Consider the following 23,246-nt stretch of genomic DNA (forward strand, 5'->3'; position numbering starts at 1 on the left):
CAAAATTTATTTACTTTTGAAGGATTATAGACTTGACGAAATTCGCGGTTTATTAGCCTTGTAGAAAACTGTTTACAAATCAGATATTGCAATTTTAATGCAGTCTATAAATACACACTTTAATGAGGTTAACTGACACGATTACTAGTTATTTGTTTTTTCTTTTATCTTACATTCCTTGCGGTTTATGTAATAACGTCTTCTTGTCTTTTGACACGTGATGTAATGGTTTGTATTTGAAATAAAAAGCATTGTAATTTAGACAAAATACTTTATTATCACTCACTGGTTCACATCGAAAATTCTGATTCTTCCACAGTATTCAGATTACGCAATAAATTAAGTACTTTAAGTGTATATTAGATAATAATAAACTACACAAGTTCAAGGATCCATTTCTGGCGACTATCTAAGGGAGTATTTTAGGAGTATACTTTGTGGCAGTATTGTAATAAAATTTTAAATAATATTTTAAACCACTACGATATTTACAATTTACTATTAGGTATAATGTTGATGAGGTATGAAGCGCATCACTTTTTTTGCGATGAAACCTGACACCTCCACAACATCCGAACATGTGCAAAATGATTGCAACACTCTAAGTAGAGGAGAAATTCAAAACAGATCTTTTGGAATAAAATTAACGGTCGAGGTCTGGCACATTGTTTTGTACATTTCTCCTCTACTAATGTAAAATTATCATAGCAACATTTAAAATAATGTTGCCGTTGCTTAGTGTAATAATTTAAAAATCGCGTCCTCATTTGGCTTGAACTTAATCTTCAATGTCGTTGTCGATGCGACTGCTACGAATTCCGGTGTTTCCAGTCCAGGGGTAGATATCCGGACATGGCTGACAAGTCCTCATGTAGCGCACTCCAGATTTGTGCCAGAGATTGCACACTTTAGGGTTGTTGCATCTCTTCGGCCGGTCCTACAATAGTAACTTCAAAAATTGTTCGAGAAGAATTAGAATACTGACCGCATAGTCACATTGGAACGGCTGGAACGAGCCGAGTCTGGAATTGGGAGTGGGATCGCGGACCCATTGGATAGCCTGCCAGTTTGTTACCAACCAGACATCCTTCATCTGCAGGATGCTGTCAAGGAAGTTGATGAAACCTTCTTTGTGGTGAGGTTGCGTGAACCAAGCGGCGTGGTAGAACAGACCAAATGGTGCTCTAAAAATAAACAGTAATTTCGTTGTTATGTTTTCATGATCCTCACCTGTTAGTAGTATAATGTCTTTGGAAGTTTTTGGTCAACATTTTAAAGACACCGTCGGGATCTGAAGGGTTGCTGCAAGCATCTCCCATGGAACATCTTCCACCGTTCAAATCTTGCCACATAACCATAGGAACTTCCCAAACTCCTGGATACGAACGAGTGGGACAAGGAGGAATCATACAATCGTGGAAAAGCTTATAATCAAGAGTATATGGCCAACTTGGGGGTTTGTTTTCATAAATAGGCATGGAAGAATCATAGGTGAAGTTCGAGTCGTACAACATCTTGAACATTTTGTTACCTCCGACCTGAAACGAGTTTTTAGGAAGAGAGTAAAATAATTTGGTCGTACCGATAAGAAAGGCGCTCTCATTCCTCGGACGTCCTCTAGATGGACGCCTCCATAAGCAGATAAGATCTCTCTTTGTCCAGCGACTTCTCGAGTCCATTTCTTCTGGGAGAATTGTTCTCCAAAACTGTGCCTACATGGAAATAAAAGTTAAAATGTTTTCTTTTAGGTGTGATTAGAAAAAGTCGAGCGACTTTTCCGTGGTGTTAATATCGATAATCGAAAGGTTAGTAAAAGCGCCGTGTTAAAGCCTAGGTAAGTACGTATCTACTTCAAATCTTCAACTGGTTATAGTGCGTGCATTGATGATACTGTGTGTGCATTTTTTCGTTGGACTTACGATACTGTATGGGAGGCAATTTCGTGACCATCAGAATACAAATTTTGGACTTGACTGTAGTCAGTCCATTCATGAGAAACGTAGAAGGTTGCACTGATCGGGCATCCATTGGGATTGGTTCTACCCTTCTCAAAGAGATCGCTATACAAGCCTTTGTTCAAATCGTTCACGGAATCGTCGAAGGTAAGAAGGACAAGTTGCGGTACTTGTTCAACTGGTAGGTCGCCTTTTGTTAGTAGGCAGCAACAGAGAGAAAAGAAAATAGTTAGAAAATTATTTGAGCAATGTTTTCTGTAAAGAAATGACAAAAGTGCGAGACAGTAATGAGAGCCCTTGATAAAACTGGCCCACTTACGACACTGTGTGAGACGCCATTTCATGGCCGTCGGCATAAAGATTTTGGACTTGGCTATAATCGGTCCATTCGTGAGATACATAAAAGGTGGCTGTTATAGGACAACCATTGGGATTCCGACGACCATTCTCGAATAAGTCTATGTAATACTGTTTATTTAAGTCATTAACTGCATCGTCAAATGTAAGGAGTACGATCTGTGGGACCTCCTCGACCGGAAGATTTCCTATTTGTCATATAAATTCATTGTGTTTTTGTTGTAGTGTTTATGTGCTAGGAACAACACCTACCAGGAATTTCCTTTCCACCGCAGTAACAATCAGGGAGAAGACAAACATCCTTTCTGCATTTAGCTGCGGTTTTGTCAGGCTGAGGCTGGGGGTAAATCGGCTCAGGTCTTATTGGAGGAAATCTGTAGATGTCGATGAACTCAGATGCCTTGGACACGATAGAAGTTGATGGTTTCAAGGTGGGGCGAGGCCGCCTGCAATTACATAACTTATCATACCTCCATTAATGGCATTTGTTATTTATAGGCGTCGATAATATTATTCGCCTTTGTTAACTGTACTGTGATTTTTTGAAAAAATTCCACCTTTGACACTCCTTTTTAGAATAGAAGAAGCTTATCACTTACGAAGCTGGGGTCCCACGGTTGACGGTGACGGTAACTTCGTTGTTAACAATGTTGCCTCCACCAGCGTAGTGAGTGGATCCTCTGCCTCTAGTATTGGTTCTTAAATAAAATTCAAACATGAGTCTCTACAAGTAACAAAGTCGAGTGCATAAGTCTGTCCACCATTCATGCACTGTCATTATTTCTGTCAACACTGCTGATTAACTGGTTATTTCTACCAGATCCGATGAGTAATATTTTATGTATATGATACCTGTGTGTGTTAAAGTGTGCTGGTGGTGTTACATGTCGGGATAAAGGGTCCAAGTCAACTTCCAGTCTCATGAGGTTTCGAATTAATAGTGACTGGTCTTAAATAAAGCGTGATACAAGGTTAAAGAGAAAAGGTGCAAGAGATTAAAAAAGAAAGTCGGTGATCATGCAATTACCTAACTTGCAACAAAACTTTACGAGGAATAAATACCTCAGATGCTTTGGGTCGTTGCATTTCGAATCAGCACTTTCATGACATTTTACGTTTTGCCTTCGCGTTCCCCCGAATGCAATTTGTGATTTGATTGCATTGTTAACCCGGGATACTCTGGCAGGAATAGAGGTATTTACAGGAAAGTCTGTCGTTCGAGTTGTCGTTCGAGTCGTCGTCGTTGTCGTAGGTTTAGGGAAAGGCTGCAATTTGTAATCCGGAGACTGATCAGGCTCAGGTTTTTGCTCATAACTATCCTCATACTCGGGAGGTGGAGGAACTTCGATAGTTGTTCGAAAACGCTTAGTCTCCGCAGTGGCATTAAAATCGTTAGTATATTCGACATAATGCACGTTACTGTCATCACGAGAATAATCATCATCTACGTAATAATCGATTGGTTTTTTCACTCCAGGAACGATCTGAGTTATTGGCTCGGAAGAAGATGTTAGACTTTCAGCAGTGGAAGATTTAGTGGTTTTAGTAGTAGATTCGTCGCTGTAGTCGTCCAGTTTTGTTTCAACAGTTTGAGAGCGGCGATAAGGCAAAATATTTCGAACGTTTTCTACTTCAGGTACTAATCTCTCTGCAGATTCGAAACTGGATCCAGTGACACTGGACAATCCATAATTAATATTAATTGGAGTAATCAACTTTCGTACAGATTTTAAAGACTTTACTGGCTTATGCTCAGGTTTAGTAGTATCAGGTAAGTTAGGAAAAGTCGTGCTATGAATAGCAGATTTGGGTAAGAGAGATTTGAGGAAAAATTTCGGAGGCGAGTAAGTCGTGGGTACGATATTTTTGTTATAATAAGAACTTTCTGTTGATGGTTTGCTAGGTGATTCCGTAGAGACTAGAGTAGTTGACCTGGATGATTTAGTAATGTAATGAAAGACAATGGGTTTCTCTGTTGTTAAATGCTCTGGTAGAGTAAATGGAGCTGGTTTATGAACAATTGCTTCGGATACTGCTTTTGGAGTGTCGGGTCTAGGAGTGGTGGTTTTGTCTAGTCGAAGGCTAGAGTTATTTTGGGGGTCAATGGTGTGAGGAGTTAGAGGAGGATATGGTCCCGGGTCTTCCTGTAATGTATTAATGATAGACTGTGCTTGTGTTTTGTTCTCATTGGCTGTGACTGGACTGCTAAAATAAACGAGCTAGCATCAAAATACTATAAAAACAACTGGCCAAACAGCGTTTCCCAATCCCCGTCAACACTCATGGCGTTTCTACTTCTTATAAAACTCATAAAAATACAAAACCTGAACCCATTCTAATCAAAATATACTCATTATCAAAGCACAGGGAAAATATATTTGGGAAACACTGATCTAAATCGTACCGTTAGTCATTAATCACATCTAAAGCACAACAAGCCTACATCTGACTGCGACTACTATTAGTACTATTTTGTTAGAACTACTACGTTTCTTGTTTGTGACTGTCTTTTAAGGCATTGAAGATACTACAAAAAATGGCGAAGCTCTCGCTAATGATTCTACAGTACTAAAATGGTTATGAATGACGTGCAAGCTTGGTTTCGCTTTTGTAGTACCTTGCCGCAGTACTCTTTTTAGAGGGGTATGTTCGTGAAGTTGTTGTTCTAGTAGTAGTTTTTCTTGTAGTAGCGCTAGTAGTTCTTTTAGTGGCCGCTTCTTCAAAATAATTCAAATCATTCCTGTCTCCCCTAAGATTATATTTGTACAAGGTTCAATGTGTTATTGTCAACACTTACCTAGATGGTTGTCTGTTTATTTGTCTATAAGCATTCTGATCATCGACCTAGAAAAAAACTCTCGAACTCTCAACTTTATTATTTCATTCCCAATTCTTACCTGACTGTAACTGTTGTCTTCGTTGTAGTCCGAACTAGTAGATGGTTGATAAATATCTTGAGAATTATAATGGTTTGGAATATACGCAGCGTTTCCACGTTTTGGAGCTTCTTCTTGGGTCGTCTGAACAACCGGAGATGGAGTCCTTCTGTATGTCTGCTGTTGCGACTGACTCTGAGCGTTGTTATTATTATTGTACTGTTGCGAATAATCTAAAAACCACCCGTCAATGTTGTGCCCACAAACTTCTTATTACCAAACTAACCAACATCTCTATACAATTCCACGTCATCATCGTACAGAGTATAATAAGGATCATAATTATTACTGTTGTATTGACTGCTGTTGTAGAGCGCCCTCGCTGTTGCTGTAGCTGGAGAAATCGCAGGTTGTGCCGGAGCAGCACTGCTTTGCTCAACCCTGCATCAAAATTTCGATAAAAATCGCGTCAATAAATGTAGTCGTTAGTCTTTACCTCGCGTCATCGTCAAGTTTTTGTCGCTGTTTGCTTTTCGATGGTCGGGTCGTTGGTATTGTCAGTCTAATTCTTTGTCGGGTTGTAAACTTTGGTTTTTGCGTGGTACTGTAAGTGAAAGACTCGCTCGCCAGGATTTTTTTAGTAGTGGGTCGTACTGTAGTGGTCGTAAAAATTGGAGTTGTCGGAGGTGAAGTTTTCAACGTTTTCACTGGTTTTCCTTGGTACTTAGCCGAGTACTTCAACTCACCGTTCTTACTAACATTTACTGGTTTATTAGTCGACTTTTGGGGGTAATCATACTCGTCGTCATAATAATACTCATCTTCTGGTGATTGCGTTATTACTTTCATCGTTGGTTTAATTTGACTAGAATATATTTTCTTCGGTGTTTGATTGGTCTCATACCTACCATCCTCTTCCTCTTCGTCATCTTCGTAGTAGTAGTACTCATTTTCAGCGGGATTTTTTGGTAGTACTGTTGTCTTTGGTTTGGGAGTGATTACTTTTTCGATTTTTTGGACAGATTCGACTTTCACCGCTTTCGGTTTTGGTTGAAAAGGGTCATCTTGTAAGTTAGCCAAAAACGTATCGAAATTGAACTCCGGATTCGCAAAAGGATTCTCGATATTCTCGTACTTGTTTTTCGTGTTGAAGTAGGAAGACGGAGGACCGAAGAACTCGTTGAACTCTGGATAGTCATCTTGTTCTTTAGATTCAAGGGGACTCGCAGTGGTCAATTTTATGCTAGGATTGGTGATCTGTACAGCCGAAGTGTTGTGGTTAATTACGTGGGTGTGTTGAGGCACCATGACTGTATTATCGTGTTTGTAATAATTTAAACTGTGTTTGAGTTTGTGCGGCATTGGTGGTCGAAACGTCGTAATACTTGTAAGAAAATTACTAACAGTCGAAGGGCGAAACGGTTCTTGTTTCGCGATAGTATGTGTTGGAATTTGGTGATAACTTGGTACGAAGGGTTTGAAGTCATCATCGTTTAGTTGGGGTATAAAAGAGGAAGAGTAATGAGTGGTTTGTATCGGCGGAGGTTGTAAAGTAAAAGGATTTGAATTTAAACGTGACGTCTTAAAATTTTGTTGAGAACCGCGCCAGGATGTTTCAACAGATCGGATTCGACTACAAATAAATGATTGATTGATCGTTAATGTCGCATATCAACTACCTTCTCTGCGTCTGTCGTTTTCGTCTCCTCTTCACTGTCAAGTTATTAGTCAATAAGTCGTCACTTTGTCTGATGGTAGATTAGTTAGTTGTCATGTCATCGGGTCAATTCTACTCACCTGTATTGTTGTTGCTGCGTTCCAAATGATATGACCCCAATTCTTTCTCCGCGTCCGCTGTAAGTCTGTGCCGAAAGTGAGATTAAAATCAACAAGATAAACAACAAACTTACTGGAATAGCGTTAGAATGTCTAAGTCCATCCCTGTCTTTCTGCACTTGGCCGAGAGTGGAGGGTTGTCCTCTATAAACCCTTTGTTGTCGATCATTTTCGATCTCTTCTGCGGGTGGCAGCGTCTCCTCTGCATCCGCATAGAGTTGCTGCTGTTGGCGTTGCTGTAACCCACTCGTTCGTTACATTTCTCACTTTTTATCGCCACCTACCTTTATTATCTCCTGTTGGTTGTGATGAAGTTGTCTCGGCTGCCCTCTTGACGTAACGATCGCCGCTGGTTGAGGCGGAGGCGGCGTTGGGGGCGTATATCTCGTTCTAGGTTCTTCTCTGGTTCTGCTTGGTGGACTCGCTGATGTTGCTGTTACTGTTCCGGATATTTCAGCACCGTCACATCCTACGTTCCTTGGCCAATCACAAGTTTGGAGTTCGTGACTGTACATGAGGCCTCCAGTGCATGATTCTAGCAATGCTCCGCCGAAAACACAGACATAATATTGGGTGCAGTCACTTGGATGAGGGTAGTAACCGAACTCTTCGGGACAGTTGAAATTCGCTACAGTTTTTACTTCACTTCCGACGGAGACATTTCTGCTCACCTTCCGTTGACATAGCGAAATATCTGGAAGAAAAAAAAGAGTTTTGAAGACTGAAGAGGAACCGAGAAAAAGTCTTACAATGGGAGCAGGAAGACTTTAATTCGTTACAGTTACAAAAAAATTTGCGTGTCTTTTATTAGTACAATATCCTTGACCTTTTCGAATTTATGGCGCCTACTTTGGATCATAATTTACGTGAAACAAAAAACGCCTACAAGAGTATAATCTAAATGTGTATCACTCCTAGTGCAAGACGCTCCTATTTTGCGAATCAAGCGCTACAAATCCCAGTCTGGGCAATAATTTATTGTAAAGGTTAACGTATAAATATTCATATTTGGAGTCAGATTTAGCACCGATAACATTCGCCTTTTTTTATCTTGTTCTTTGCGGTTGTCGCCGATTTATTCCACGTAGATAAAGTGGGCGATCCATAAATGACCTGCTAATCTGATCTGTCATTGTACCCAAGATCAGATATTACATAAAAAATGACATCCTGGTAATTTGCTTTTCTTATAAGGTTACGTTTAAGGGTCAAGATCAAGTGAAATTACCTAATTGCAGCGAGATTACTTTCAACTTGAAAATCATTTTACCAAAACCGTTTATTTTAGTAGATTCGCACTAGCGCTGCGGAAAGTGAAATTTTGTAGTTTTTAACATCAGATTGATTGAAATTTGCCAAAGTTTCTAGTTAGAAGGTTTTTTGGTTACCACCACAAATGCACTGTTTACTGTTGACACAGAATTCCCAACGGTTATTAATTATTGCTCAATTTTCAAGTGACTGCAAGGTAAACGATCGAATAATTGAATTTTGTAATATGCGGCTGATTAGAATTTGTATGTAAGCGACAATAAAATCCTGCCTTCACGGCAAATTTTCGTTTCTTTCTCACCACATTGTAATTAAGTTGTGACATAGTGTCCCATCATTGTTAAAACGAATCTGAACAAATCATAATTGATCTTTTTCCCAGCTTCTCGGCTTGATACACTTACATAACAAATTGGTCTGGTTATTTTAAACAGTTAAATATTGCTTGCCAAGAGTTTACATAATAGAAAGTAAGTTGCGACCCAATTATACCCATTTTTCATACTTTCTTGTGGTTATTTTTCTACGCAAATGCAAGCAGGTAATGTTTCTTTCATCGTCTTTCTTTTGAGAAAAAAAACCGACGTTTGAATAACTCGTATCTGTACGATCAAAGAATATGTTAATGTAAATTTCGCAAAATCGTTTTGACAAATTGACACATAATTCTCAACACGTGACACTTAAATGCGCGCTGCTTACAGATAAAATCAATTTAAAAACTCGCATTACTCGTCCCACGTTCGCTGAAATAAAGGCATTGCCCAGCTTGTAATAAATCTAGTTTTTACAAACTTTCATTAGCGTTTCCTTAATTACTCATCTAGTTTGGTTTTATTAAAAAAAAATCGTCTAATAAATCCAAATTTTAATCTAAGTGAGAGTTAGAAAGTTTACAAAATGTCTCGTCTTACTTTAATCTTTATTTTTCGATAACATGAAATTGTTGCAAACTTTCTGCTGGGAAATGGACGGAATTTCAACACCACGAGAATAATGAGATGACAATTTAAGGACGATTACAAAATAAAGGAAGTACCGAGGCGACAATCGTGACGAAAAATGACCACACGATTTGCTATGCGGCAGAACACCATGAAAATGCCAGTGTTGTTTATCATTGACATTTTGGGAAATTAAGCAGAAATTAAGGTACAATTTTCACCTTGTAGATCCGTTTCCGCAAGGGGTGAAGATTAGACCTTTCCTGTTTCGCATTTGGGACACTTAGAAATGATTATAATTTAAAGTACACTTACTTATATTACAATACAGTCATAAAGTTTCCACATTTTTATAGCAACGCTAAGATTTGTATCGTTTTTTTTAAAACTTATATTTTAAACTTTCATAACGTCGCATTTGCATTTTATGACTTAACGCAATTTGAATATTATTAAGTAATTTTCGGAACATGAAAATAAAAAGAATTAGGTGAAGGAACAAGTACGATATAGTTTGAGATAAAGACTTGAAAATCGTCTTTTTCCACGTTTAATCCAAAGCAAATTCTGGTTTACGCAGTGAAAACATTTTCTAGTACACTTTCTCTGCCTTGTTTTATAATTTTATTTAAAATTATTAACATCATGTGGAATATCATCTATTAAAAATAGTATTGCGAGCAGAATTAATGCAAATAGAGCAAGTTTATGGTTTTTGTTTCATAATTTTGTTCAGTGTAGTGAAAGACGCACCTTCAAGTTCGATTGAACACAATAAAAGCAGTTATGAGTTGTTTTTTGTGCTAATATAGCATAGATGAAGACAATGTAAACATAAAAGGAAGAGATTTTTTTTAAACGATGCCATTTGTCACTGCAATGATCTGCAGGTGCAGCGATAAATCAAATAAAGCGTGCACGTTGCAAGAAGATAAACGACGCGAATAAAAATCGGTTAAAAGTCGCACACCATAAAAATGAAAATAAAATTGACATTTGTTTGCCTCTGCATACCGGCTTAACAAGGAGATCACTGTTGCAATAGTGGTGATAAGGGCAAAACCGGCTTTTGAAAAGGTTGGTTCAACGAGGCGCAAATTTGGTTGTATAATAATGGACCGGAGTTAATTAAGGTGTCGTAGGTGTGAACTTTCTTGGTTTTTTAAAATGCGTTTGTTTAAGTGCGGATCAGGAATTTCAAGTCATGTATAATAGATTTCTAGACCATAACAAGTGAAAACAGTGATCATTTTCTACTTTACATAGGGAGCAGAACGCAACAGATGTTTTCGCAAATGACCCACATTACTGCGGGAATTTACAAAATTACATTATTCTCACATTGTGTTTTGATTAAATGATCAAGATGTTTCGACATTTCTTTTAAGCTGATATTATCTTTATTTATAACCAGTTAAGAGTTAAGTAGCTTGTTTAATTATGCTCATTGTTGGGTTACAAGTGAAGGTTATGCTGACGGAGTTTCGTTTAACTACATTTTGAATTAACTATTACATAACAAAAATAAACAAATATTTGCATAGGAATAACTCAATAAAACCCTTCAATTTTGCTCACATTAGAAGCCGCAGTTTGCTTAGCTTCCATTAAAAAACAGTTAAATTAAGTTCTTATCCATTTCCTAAAAATCCACCAATGTGGAACAACATTACCATAAAGGAAGTGAGATTTAACAACAGTTCGATGACGTTGAAAACAAATATACCACTGATATTATTAAAAAACTCAAAGTGGTCAATAACTCTACAAAAATAAAATCAATCAGAAACACTTTCTTCAATAAGCAATAACTTTTTCCTGGAATCTAATTTTAATCACTTCAGTAATTGTTGTTGTTTTTGCGTGTCAAGCTTTCGAAATTCATAAATGTAATTCAAATTGAATTAAAAATATCATTGTTTCGTGAACAATTAGCTGTGCATTGACCATTAACTGTTTAATTACTCGTTTTATTTTTCCGAAAATACGTGATGTTGTAAGTTGTCAAGGTTGTTACAGTTGCTGAAAATGTAATTAAAATATTTTCTGGAGCCGAAAAAATTTCAGGTCTTTTGTAAGAGTTCCAAGGCTTTCAAAAATACGTAGAAATACGCGGATTGTTTGTTTTCTTAAATTCTTCAGCATATTGCATTATTACCTCGCAACTTGAGGTTTTTTGTTTACCATGGAAACCGCATTATGTGGTAATAACTTATTTTAATAAAAGATATATTTGCGTCCGTTTTGCATATGTCAAGGTTTTCTATTTATTTAAATTTTCGGATGGGAAGTAAAAAATTGGATTTTTCGACCCCACCTAGCTCACGTATTTTAAGCTCATTTGATTGCATATTTTATCATTTTTTTACATCGTACTTTTAATTATTAAAATAACGAGTGTGGTATTCAAGGTTTTTGATTAATACATATTTAAATCACAGAGGCATAAGAATTTTTGACGTCTTATATTAATATCATGTAGATATGCGAATGTTTTTTACTCTGTTTGTTCTGAGAGAAATTGCTGAGTAAAATGATCTTTCTAGACACGAACTGTTGCAATATCAAGGCACGATTTCTGTTAGAACTGCTTCTGGATGGCCACAAAGTGTAAGGTCCACGGCTTCATTAATGAAAACTCGTGAGCGTGAATTGTGTAACAGAATCACAATAAATTGCAAAATATTTGTAAACACTATTGACGGAATTAATTTTGACATTAAGAGATTCTTTCGGACAAAATTTCGTTGTTTTAGACTTGATCCTTTCTCTTTTCAATCAGTTTTAAAGGTTCGTGTCAAAGGTTATAACAAAGAAACAAAGTACTGAAAATTTATGTAAGCGCTTGATAAAAGGAAACTAATGTGAATAAGAAAATGTGACGATGACAGATGAGATCTTTGGCATTTAAACGTTGATTTCGTCATGATCATCAATACGAAACCTTTAATTGCTCGCTTCGAAATTCAAGAAATGTTAACTAAACGGTGTCTTTATTTACTGGATCGTTTTGCACGATGAAGATCCGGTTTCCTTGTTTTGTTTTTATGACAATGTAAGCTCGAATTTCATTTTTATAACACGTGCTTTGTTTCAGCTTGGAACTCTATTAATATTAATAAAGTTAATAACAAATGCGGCCTTTCTTTAGTCAGCAAAAATGTCTTGCTGGGTGTATATGGGCTGGTCTGCTTCAGTGATATATTTATTTGGTCGTAAGATTTGTTTATTGGCTCCTGTTAAACGAGGTGATTATTTACACTCTATTAGACAAGTAAATTGTATCGCTTATTACTTCTAAAATCCAATTAGATTAGCACCTTAAATGGGTGGACATGTAATTCCCGGATGGAAGGAAAAAAATTCCTAAGATTGTATTAATTTAATTTTGGCTTCCGTGAATCTGCATTGTTACGTTATGTTCTTCTTGGTAGTTCCCTTTCAGTTCTAGTTTAATTTGCTGGTCCATTGTTGTGATTTTTTTGAGGCAACAAAATAGCCTGTTTTGGTTGCAGTAATTTAAAATTTTCCAGTAGATTGATGTATTTTTTCTCTCAAGAATCTAATTGTTCCGTTGTAGCGTTTAATTTCATTACAAGTTGTACCATTCTGTAGGAAATAGGAAAAAAAAGAAACCTGCAAGTCATGCTCGACCTGAACAAATCCTGGGAACAGAGTTTGCCAAGAATTTTGCATTATGTACAACACTTTATTACATTTTCTAGATGAATATTAGTTATATGGACCAATTCGTGATAGTTGTCTTGGAAGAAAACGTGCGAGGTCGGTTCGTGGCAATTGTTCAGGTGTGGCCCAACGACCTTCCATTCGCTATATCCTTATGACTGTCGCTTTTTTCTCGTATCAGTCCAATTTCGCAACGAAAATGAATTGTTGGCTTCATTTTCGTCTGCCTAAATATTTGACAAGGCCTCCGGAAACCTTGACATTCACAGTTGCGCGAAGAGCCCGGACTTTATATTTACTTTCATTTGCCTACAATTAAACTCTGTGGCATTTGTTGTTGTAACATTCAAAGGTTGAAGGTTCCCTGACCATTACAAAATGACCTATCGTGTGAAACTCCGACGCCGACTTCACGATTTGATCTACTCGCGCAAAAATTTTGACAAGCGGTTTTCGAAACTGAATTTCTCCGGGTACTAATTTCGTTATCTACTTTCAGGAATCGAATAATCCCAAGGACTTTCATGACGGACCACACCCTCTAGATGCATTTATTCGCATTGTTCGTAAATTTAAATTAGGGTCAGAAATGCAGCGATTAAGACAATAGATCCAATTGCAATCGACCTGATTCTGACACCTTGTAATAACTCGGCCGTTGGGAAACTATTGTAACCTGTTAATAGCTCGTATTACTACCAGTGGGATCATTTCCAATCAAAAATGATGATTTGGGCATCTGTGTAGGGTCATTTCGACTTTCGATTTGCCTACACTAAAATTTTTCTCAAATTCGTAAACCGCACCTAATGTCGTTTATTTCGACACTTTTACTAGTAAACAACAATATTTTTATTGAATTGCGTAACGCTAAAATATGCATGATTTTATTTACTCAGAAAACAATACTTTCGTTAGATTCCAAATACAAAAATTTACGTCCTTGACAACTCAATTGCTTTAATAAGAGCGTATCACATTTTAGTCGAGTTTTAGTTTCAATCGTAAAACGATTGACACCAAAACCTTATTAGAAGGATTCGTTACAAATGAATGTACTTTCGTTTGCATCATCAATGTATCTTCCTGTAGGCAGATGCTTATTTGGTAAATCCTTACGCCACGAGTTAATTAATGAAGCGACCTTAAATACACAAGCTGTTTCTCTAATCGCTACTGTTTTTTCTTTATAAGTTATATAATTTTCTTGAAAAGCCACAACTTTAATGCACGTCTGTATTTTTCCTGTTGACATTTTTAATACGCATTTTTGTGGCGCAAGAGATGATGCCATTTTTGATTAAGAAAAAAACTGATTAGTATAAAATTCATGACATTTTCTCGTGTTTCAAAATTTTTGCTTTAAATGTAAGAACAGTTACTTTGAGCTAATTGCTATGCATGTAGTTGCTACACCGTATCAAGGTTTCTTCAATGAGACATTTTGTATTGAAATTGCGAAATCTACATTTGCACTGAAAGGGAATCTATCAAATAAACAAAAAACTTCATCGTCATTCATCGGTTACTTCATTGTTTAAAAATGTAATGAAAATAAAAATTTAGTCACGACAAACCAACCTTTAAATGAACTACTAGGAAGGCCCCGTCAGAACACAACACATTTTTAATGCTTTTAGCCTGGTTTTCAAAGTAACTTTTAAAAAGTTAAAATTTTTAAAGAATTTGCTCGGTTTTTCGAAGTCACCCTTTTTTAAAAAAGTCAAAATTTTAAAAAATATATCCTGCTTTATCAAACGTGAATTCGGTTTCGTACAAACAAATTTCCCTTTTAAAAACATTTAAAATTAGGAATTTTACCTTGTTTTTAAAGATTTTACCCTGTTTTGAATTTTGTACTAGTAGGCCCCCTCAGAACACAACACATTTTTAATGCTTTTAGCCTGTTTTTCAAAATAAGTTTCGAAAAGTTAAAATTTTTAAAGAAAATGCCCGAGTTTTCGAAGTCACCCTTTTTTAAAAAAGTCAAAATTTTAAGAAATATATCCTGTTTTATCAAACGTGAATACGGTTTCGTACAAACTGTTTTTCTCTTAGGCTACTTCAGAACAAAAATTTATTGAGCCACATGCTCTTCAGAACACTTTGTTTTTTTTTTTAATCATTTTGTCATGTTTTTCAAGGTAACTTTTTGTGGTGTTTTATAGTAAAAACACAGTGGTAGTAGTAACTTGTTTATTTCAGTAATCTGTACAAGTCGGTGGTCTGTTATAGAGACTGCCGATTGGGGTTGCATCCCCTGTTCGACTAACAAAGATTTCTGTAAATGGTTAGTTTCTAGAGATCATAAAGGATACACAGCTATTGCACATTATGGAAAAGGTTACGATTCGTACTTTATTCTAAAATATTGCGTTGAAAACGGTATTAAACCTTTCTGCATATATAATGGATCTAAAATAATGTTAATGGAAATAAAATCAATTAATTTAAGAATTATTGATAGTAATTTTGTTCAAGGACCTTAAAAAACTTCCCCAAAACATTCGGTCTAAACGAACTTAAAAAAGGTTATTTTCCACATTTTTTCAATACATCAGAACTAAAAAAAATATTGGAAAAATACCAAATACAAAAAACTATGGTGTTAATTCTATGAAAATAAAAGATAGGCAAGGCAAATACGTATGCAAAGCAGTTTTTTCGTGTTTTTTGTTTTTCGATGTCTCGCCTAATCACAAGTCGGCGGAAAAATGAAATATTGTGGTCAAAACCGGAACTAAATTTGGTCCAAAGTGATCAATTACAGTTCCACAAAGTTATGCTTATTACGGCACTGTAATGACTTTTACGTTAGGTAACAGTTATTTATGAATCAAAAATCAACCGTTTTACGCCCAACACTAACCTTTCCTTTCGTGGAGTTAATGACATTAAATTTTGCAAATTATCTATGGAAGTATAATCTTAAATTCAATCAAACACCAACAAAGAAAACAGTAAGCGATCAAATTATTTAAAGTAAAGTTCATCTTTTAGTGTTAGTTTGTAATAGCACTGACATTTGAGGCGCTCTTTATGTTTACAGATCAATTTGTACATTTCCTTTAAACTCTTATGGTGCTAATTATAAGGAGAATGGAGCTTAAATGAAATACCTTCAAGTCAATCACTTTGTCGTGCCACTGAAGATCGCACGTGTAAGCAAATTAGAAAAAAGCACGAAAGGCGAAAGAATCGTGATTCAGGAGTGTTATTAACTAGATCATTAGCAAATTCATGGTTATTAGTCTGACTTCACAACAGGGGACCTAACATTTTTTAATTTCCTCTAAAATTCTGCAGAGGTCAGTTTTTGCATAAATTTGCAACTTTCTCTGTTTGCTTTTTGACGATACTTAGTACCTTAAAATCAGTGCGTACGACCTTAATAAATTTTCTTAAATTTAAAGTGAAACGAGTCGAGGTCGTTTTACATAAAATTTTTAGTATTGGTAGTTACGCATATCTACTTTCACTGTTACATATAATCCATTCTAGGCGCGGGTGTTCTCATAAATCGTGCTGTTGGATAATTAACCTCTTTTTACAATGCCATTGTTAACTAACTGAGACAGACGTTATTTGACGAATTATAATAATTTTGAGAGTAAAATTCACGAAACCATTTCACTCTCTTCCTATTCCCTCCTCCATTTGTTGTGCAATTTTGTTCCGGCACGTGTCCGCAAATTTATTGAAGTATAGCGTGAAAGCACAATATTAACATAAAAAATGTCATCGTGTAATTGTTAGTTCAAAAGCCGAAAAAATGACACGCAACGATTAAAATCACTTGACCGTAATTGAAAAGTGCTATAATTGACGCTCTTGAATTATGTATAAATGTACACTCGCACAGTCATCCAAAATTGAAAAAGTGTCAATTATAAATAATTGACAGGCTAAATTACCAGTCACGATAATTGTCAAAACGAGTGCTAATTGCGAACGAAAACGAAAAGAGATTCTTCACTATTTTCACCAATTAGAAGAAAAATGAGTAAATGTACTAAATTCCCAGTAGTTTTCGGCATTTAACCGCAAACAGGTTCAGTTTCGCAAATCAACATTGACACAGAATTTCTTTCAGCATTTTGGTTTTAAGTGTTACAATCTTTATCACTTTTGATTTTATTTCAGCACATGTTCAACTAAACATTTGGAGAAAGTTCGCTTTACCAGACGGAATAATAATTTTTTTTATTGGAATCTTTTTGCCGACAGATGGTATTGATATTAACACAGAAACTAAATTGAACCGGAATCAAACGCACGTCCTTCTTGCATTTTTGTGACTCCCGGAAGTGTCAATTTAATTAATGAACACCGATCGAATTTACATATTGATGGTGATTACAATTGGCTGCTCGGAATTACCTTAACATTTAAAAATGACTCGCTCTTAATAACGGCGGATTTCAACAGAAAATCGTGCTTGTGCTGGGGATTTAGTTAAGCAAGACGTGTTCTAAAGAGAAATTGCAACAAATTTCTACAGTTATTATAGACCAGAGGAAGTTGAGAAACGTTATCAGTTGGACGAAGTTCTTGGAGTTGTTCTCTAGTATTCAAATCATGCGTTGCGTTCGTGTGAATTACACGTAATAGATAGTAAATCTTTAAAATAACTAGAGCAGAAAAATACAATAAATACACCGAGGGGAGAAATTGAGATTATCATACTCGTAGATAAACTCAGGCCTGAGTACGTTCATTTTGTATTTATGTAACATTTTTTACTTTCTCTTTGTCAAATTGAGCAGAAAAATACGGCGATTATGAGTAAGTAATAAATATCAAACACAAGAGAGATAATGATGCAACAAATGCACTCGCAATCTCGCACACCACAAATATTTGCAAGAATAACTTTGCAAATTCTTTGAATAAACACAGCTGATTTCCAGCGAAACACAGCACGTTTATACGCACCGGGTGCACAGAATTCCCAAGAATGGATAAGACAAGGTGATTTACTTTTATGGAAAAAATTCTTCATCACTACGTGGAATTTTGCTTTTTGGAGTTTTTGCTAATTCTAACCACTTGCAGTGAAAGTGAGACTGTAAATTACAGCTCCCATTAATAACAGTTTAATCTGTCTAGAGAAGTTAGACACTTAAGAATAATCTGAGATTAATCAGTGCGTTTCATTGAAGGCTATAATCACTTTTCAAATAAAAACAAGTGTTGCAATTTTCCAACCAGTAAAATAGGCTTGTCCGCACCTTGTCCCATTGAGAATTATGACTGTTTGAACGACGGCATAAATTTTTGTTAGGACATAAGTATAAAAGTGTAATAATAATAAATTAAAGGACCGAATTAGCCAATTATTGAACCGGTTCCTTTATCAAGCTACATTTTGATTTTGTCAAATTGAATTAGAGTCACATTGCAATAATTTACTTTCACTGTTTTGACTACTTTGGTATTCATTGCTTGGCGCCCGGAAAAATGTGCGTACATACTTGAAAAGGTGAAAGTATTAGTCAAATTTGGAATTTTTCGAAAAATTAATTAGTAATGAGCGTGAAAAACGCCTTGCACAATGGGCACGATTATACAAAAAGCTTACACAACCATTGTCAATTATATTCTTATTATTATTATATTAGGTAATTACTATATTTTAAGGTTGTACATTGTTTGGCTTTCTCATTAAGAAACTTGAACTTTACGGCGCCTCATCAAGGCATTTAAAACAAATTAAAAACAAAATACTTTAAATACAATTAAATTAATTAGCCGTTTTTAAGAACGCACTTTCTTAGTTGTCATTAGTGTGTAATTTTAAGGAGTTTGTGTGAAAATGATGTCGCCATTAACCCATTTTTTGCGATTGTATCCTCTGATTTGTTTTATTATGCTCGTCACGCAGATTCACGCGTAAAGGATTAAAATGCGACACATGAACGTGAGTTTTCCAACCGGATAACAGTAGAAACTGCACCGGAATGTAAGGGTAAAGGTTAGTAAATATGGGAGAAAGCTAAAAAATTGATTTCATAAGTCCGGTGGTTCAATTATTTCAAAGGTTTCCAAACTCCTGTGGGGGAGTTGCAATGTTGCACAAAATCAATGGCTTTCTCTTTGCGCTATTTACATTTTTATTTTGGAAAGAGGTAAGTTGTGGACAGTTATGCAAAAGAGAAACTGGGAATGGCCAATCTGTATCCGAGTTTCTGGAGATTTCAATGCAAAACAACACTCTGTTGACTGGAAAGGAAGTATAATTATTTGATACATTTACTCTATTTATATCAGACCGTTTGCTAAATGGTAGAAAGTATACATTGCAAGATATTGAGCTGAACTATGTCACAGTTGAAAGGAGGGAATTTGTAATTTTTAATGTTGTGGTTTTATGTATAGTTCCTTTCTCAAACAATGTTATGTGGAAAGCTTTATTTTGTCTACTCTTTATTACTCGGGACAAATTATACATTGCACGTTTTTTTTTTCTTATGTGAAAACATTGTTCTGAAGAAAGTGATGGTGAAATGACCCAAAGGTCTCGAGCGAATTTGGTAGAAAAAGTAAGACAAATATTTATAATCGCCGTGTTTCTAAATTGGGATTAAGCTAATTGCTAACGTACATAACTGTTACTTAATTGTTAAGTGTTGTTTGTTTACTCTTTATATGGATCTAGCTGAGACCCACAAATCTGTGGTAAAATGGTGGATGCGTCTTCGTTTATTGTCGTTTAAATTTTACTGTTCCACTTTGGTGATGAGCTCGTTAGTTTTTTTGGTGTTATGAAATTGTATTTTGCAAACTTGGCTACTCAATCACAGTAGTACACATCGTTGTAATTACTTCTGTCTAATGAGCACTGTTGTTCGTGTCTCGTTCTTCACTTTCCAGGTCTTCTCATTATGTAAATCAGGTAGGAGAATCATGGAAATTGCTCATAGCGTCATAACATGTCTAGTCTGCAAATTTTTATCATTTTGGGATGAGTCAAACAATTAATAGAAAGTGTAATATTAGATAATATGTCGTGAGAATACTGTGGAGTAATGGGAAATCATCTTCAATAAATATCATCATTATGCAATGATTTTATGTACTTTTTGCAATTGGAGGGTCACAAATTAGGATGGATTTATGATCTTGAAGTAAGAGGATAGATTTCAGCTCACGCGGTCTGAATTCGAGTTTAATAAATTAAAGTGGGCGATATCATCATCGTGATTAAATAGGAACATAAACAATGATTTTAAGCATCGTTTTGCGCTCGAGGCGTGCTATTACCTAACCAAGATGTATAGTTATGCGAAAGGTCAGGCATGTAACATGTTGCAGTATGTCACATATTCAACGCACTAAACACGTTTTAATCAATTAATGGTCAAAGTGCGTTTACTGACATTTGGCAAAGCATGAAATTTTGACACTCGAATGGTTACAATATTCCTTAAAAATTCAAAACACTTTCTCATTTTGCTAATCCAAATTCATGATTCTTTATCTAGATCAAAATACTTTCATTAGCGACCTTTCCCTTTCTTTATTCAAGTTCATCGGATGATACATGAATCTTTTAACTACTGGCCTACTTGTGGTCGGTTTAAGTGAATTAACAAGAACTTATATAACTGGAGTAGCGCCGTAATTATGAAAACCCGTTTATGCAAACTTGTCAACTGTGATACTTTTTTCCCTTTTATTTCTTATCCGTTTCTAATTAAAGCGACTTTCACATTTATAATATTTGAGGTGAGTACTGTTTGATTTCCCGAAATTTCCCACTTTGAAATGTCAGGGACTTTGGGAGTCTTCACGGTCGTCCGGTTAGCAAAAATCTTTCGTCACATTTCACACCCAGTTTATTGTTACCGCCAATTTTGATAATTTAGTTATCACTTTGATTTTGAACAGATTTGCTTCAATCCTTGACATATTAGAGAGACCTTGCTTTCTAGCGTACAAAGACGTGTTCAATAAGGGTTGGTTCATTAAAAAAATTCGAGTTAATGAGTTGGAAAGGTTAGATGCGTTTAGTTTCACTTCACACTAAATAAGGTTGAGTAGCCGCGAGCGTTTTCGTTGTCCATAGCATGTGCGGACAATATAGCATCAGCTGTTTTAGATTCCCCAGAAACCTCATTCAGAGAAGAGAGTGGTGAATGAGCGATCTTGGCGTGCCACAATGTATGTGTGCACAGAAGAATCAAATACTCATACATTGGACCAGAATTTTTGACAGGACTCACCAAAGGAGGCTAGCAGAAGCACAACGGTGGTAAACAGTGTAACCATTTCCACAAAGGCACTTAAAGTAATCCAGATACAAAGTCACACGCAGGAGCTAAAAACACTTCCCCATGTATATACCGGAACGAAAATTCTCCCCAAATGTGACGGCGAGAACGCGCAACAAGCGAACTTATCGCAACACGTGCTCGAACTGACTGGGTCGGTATTGAATCAAAAAGTTGTTCTTAAGTGAAACGTTTCAGTGGGGGCCCGGAGAGAAAACTAATTCCCCACCGGATTGTATTTTCCCTTCACAATAGAGCATTCACTTCGCAAAATGCCGAAGACCTTGCAAACCGCCCTCGCCAAACCACTTCACAACTGATATCCGTGCGAGGGCCCGGACTCTCCCGGACCCAAGTTCCGGCAACCAACTCACTTCGACGGCAAGCCAAAACTCTCTTTTTGGGCGCATCCACCATTCTGCCCCTGTTACGATTTGCGAAAATATTAAACCGACTCAAAGTCTATTTCCAGAAGTGTCTTGTTAAAATTAAAATTTAAGCATAACTGGAGCAGAATCTCAGAGTTGATGCACCATTTCACTCGTTTTTTTTGTTGATGTGGTTGAATCGTTGATTTCCTGGCTACTTTTAAAAACATTCCATACAATTAAAAATGCACTAAACATACTTAAGAATGTCGTTTAACATTTGGGACGATAATGTGGATAAAATTTGCCCTAGCGACCTGGAAATTACCACGTTTTAAAAACCAATTTATCGATTTTAGGAAGTCAAACTTTTCCTTCCGTGGTATCTAAATGATTCTGTAATTTGCTCTGGTTTGGCAGCAAAATCTATATCATCACACGAAACCGGCGCCGATTGACCATTTCCAGTAAATTGAAGGTTTTTTTGTTCTTAACAACCTAGAAGTGAGCGTTTTACTGTTGACACTTTTACTTTCAGCTTTTTCTTTGCTTATTAATTCTAGTTTGTTTTTCTCTTGGCGTTACTTAAAAGTTTTTGACACTTTCAGAGAATAACTTCGATTCCTCAAACTTGGCGTCCTTTTTTGAAACTTTCCACTGTGATTTTACCAAACTGGATCGATAATGATCGTTCTTTGACATTGACGGTATTGTTTTAGTTGATTTGTAGCTGGTCGAAACCGGCGGATTAAAACAATTTATTTTCAGGCATTTTTGCATAATTCTTTCTTAAAACTCGTTTTTTCTCAAGTGAAAAACCACGCACTTGAATCAAGAAACTTGTAATTTTAAGAAAATTATTATAATTATAAAATATTAATTCGAACTGGTTTTTTAATTATATTGACACACTTACTAAACTTTAATGATGGAAACAAGTCATGAGAACGCCGATAATATTATCAACAAAGTTGCGGAATCTTCAGACCAAAGATGCTTAAAATGAAGTTACATAATAATTAGGTCTTAATTAGCAATATATTTACGACATGATTTGCTGCGATTGTTTGAAAACAGGAAAATCCTGTCGCTTTTTTGTTTTTTTGGTATTTGAAAAGTTGACCACAAAAGTTAATCGCTTACTAATTTTTTATTTAGTAAATTCTCAGTACACGTTGACATTTGAAAGATTATCATACTCTTTATAATCAATGTTAAGTCAGCAAGACGATGAAACCGAACAAGATAAATTGATAAGAAACTTGTGTTGTTATTGATAGGAACACACACATCGAGCGATTTAATGGTTTGTTGCATGATCATGGTATATTTATTTGAAGCATTTAATTTTTTCTCACATGATTTCTTGGATGTCGAAGCTTCAATAAAAGCATCATTAAGAACTTTAATCGAAGTGGATAAAAAATCCATTACATGATTTTGAGAATTGATACGTTTTTACATAACAGAAAAAGATCTCTCTTTTGTGCGAATTATGACTGTATAATTAGATTTTCGTCTGAACTACTGATCAGGTCTTGTCTATAATTTCATGGAGGCCATAGAAATAAAAACGCTAAATTACATGCTTTCGTGGTAATATTTGAGATCGAAATGGTAACAAAAAGCCATAATATGGGTCATGAACACCTCAATTACTAATACGTGTATTGAGAGC

General features: G+C 35.9%; 1 protein-coding gene across 5 annotated transcripts; it reads right to left on the minus strand.

Moving 5' to 3' along the window:
• Positions 1-257: 257 nt before the first annotated feature.
• Positions 258-21,406, minus strand: Cda5 (Chitin deacetylase-like 5). 5 transcript variants are annotated; one of them, XM_088048339.1, is made up of 16 exons: positions 21,153-21,406; positions 7,309-7,718; positions 7,099-7,260; positions 6,986-7,050; positions 5,475-5,629; positions 5,210-5,421; positions 5,110-5,156; positions 4,930-5,061; positions 3,375-4,517; positions 2,912-3,010; positions 2,565-2,758; positions 2,275-2,500; positions 1,583-1,712; positions 1,231-1,538; positions 986-1,184; positions 258-937 (listed from the first exon to the last, which is right to left on the minus strand). In XM_088048339.1, the coding sequence occupies exons 1-16, from the start codon at positions 21,196-21,198 to the stop codon at positions 779-781; spliced, it is 3,687 nt and encodes a 1,228-aa protein (XP_087904465.1). In that variant the 5' UTR covers positions 21,199-21,406; the 3' UTR covers positions 258-778. The 5 variants fall into 5 exon arrangements, with proteins under 5 accessions (XP_087904465.1, XP_087904466.1, XP_087904464.1 ...); XM_088048340.1 differs by lacking the exon at positions 2,275-2,500 and adding an exon at positions 1,920-2,145 and having other exon boundaries at positions 3,375-4,514; positions 21,153-21,405; XM_088048338.1 differs by lacking the exon at positions 2,275-2,500 and adding an exon at positions 1,920-2,145 and having other exon boundaries at positions 21,153-21,405.
• Positions 21,407-23,246: the final 1,840 nt, after the last annotated feature.

This window comes from Gnatocerus cornutus, chromosome 10 (assembly GCF_029298725.1).
Source record: "Gnatocerus cornutus isolate USDA-ARS CGAHR chromosome 10, icGnaCorn1.1, whole genome shotgun sequence".
Taxonomy (NCBI): Eukaryota; Metazoa; Arthropoda; class Insecta; order Coleoptera; family Tenebrionidae; genus Gnatocerus; species Gnatocerus cornutus.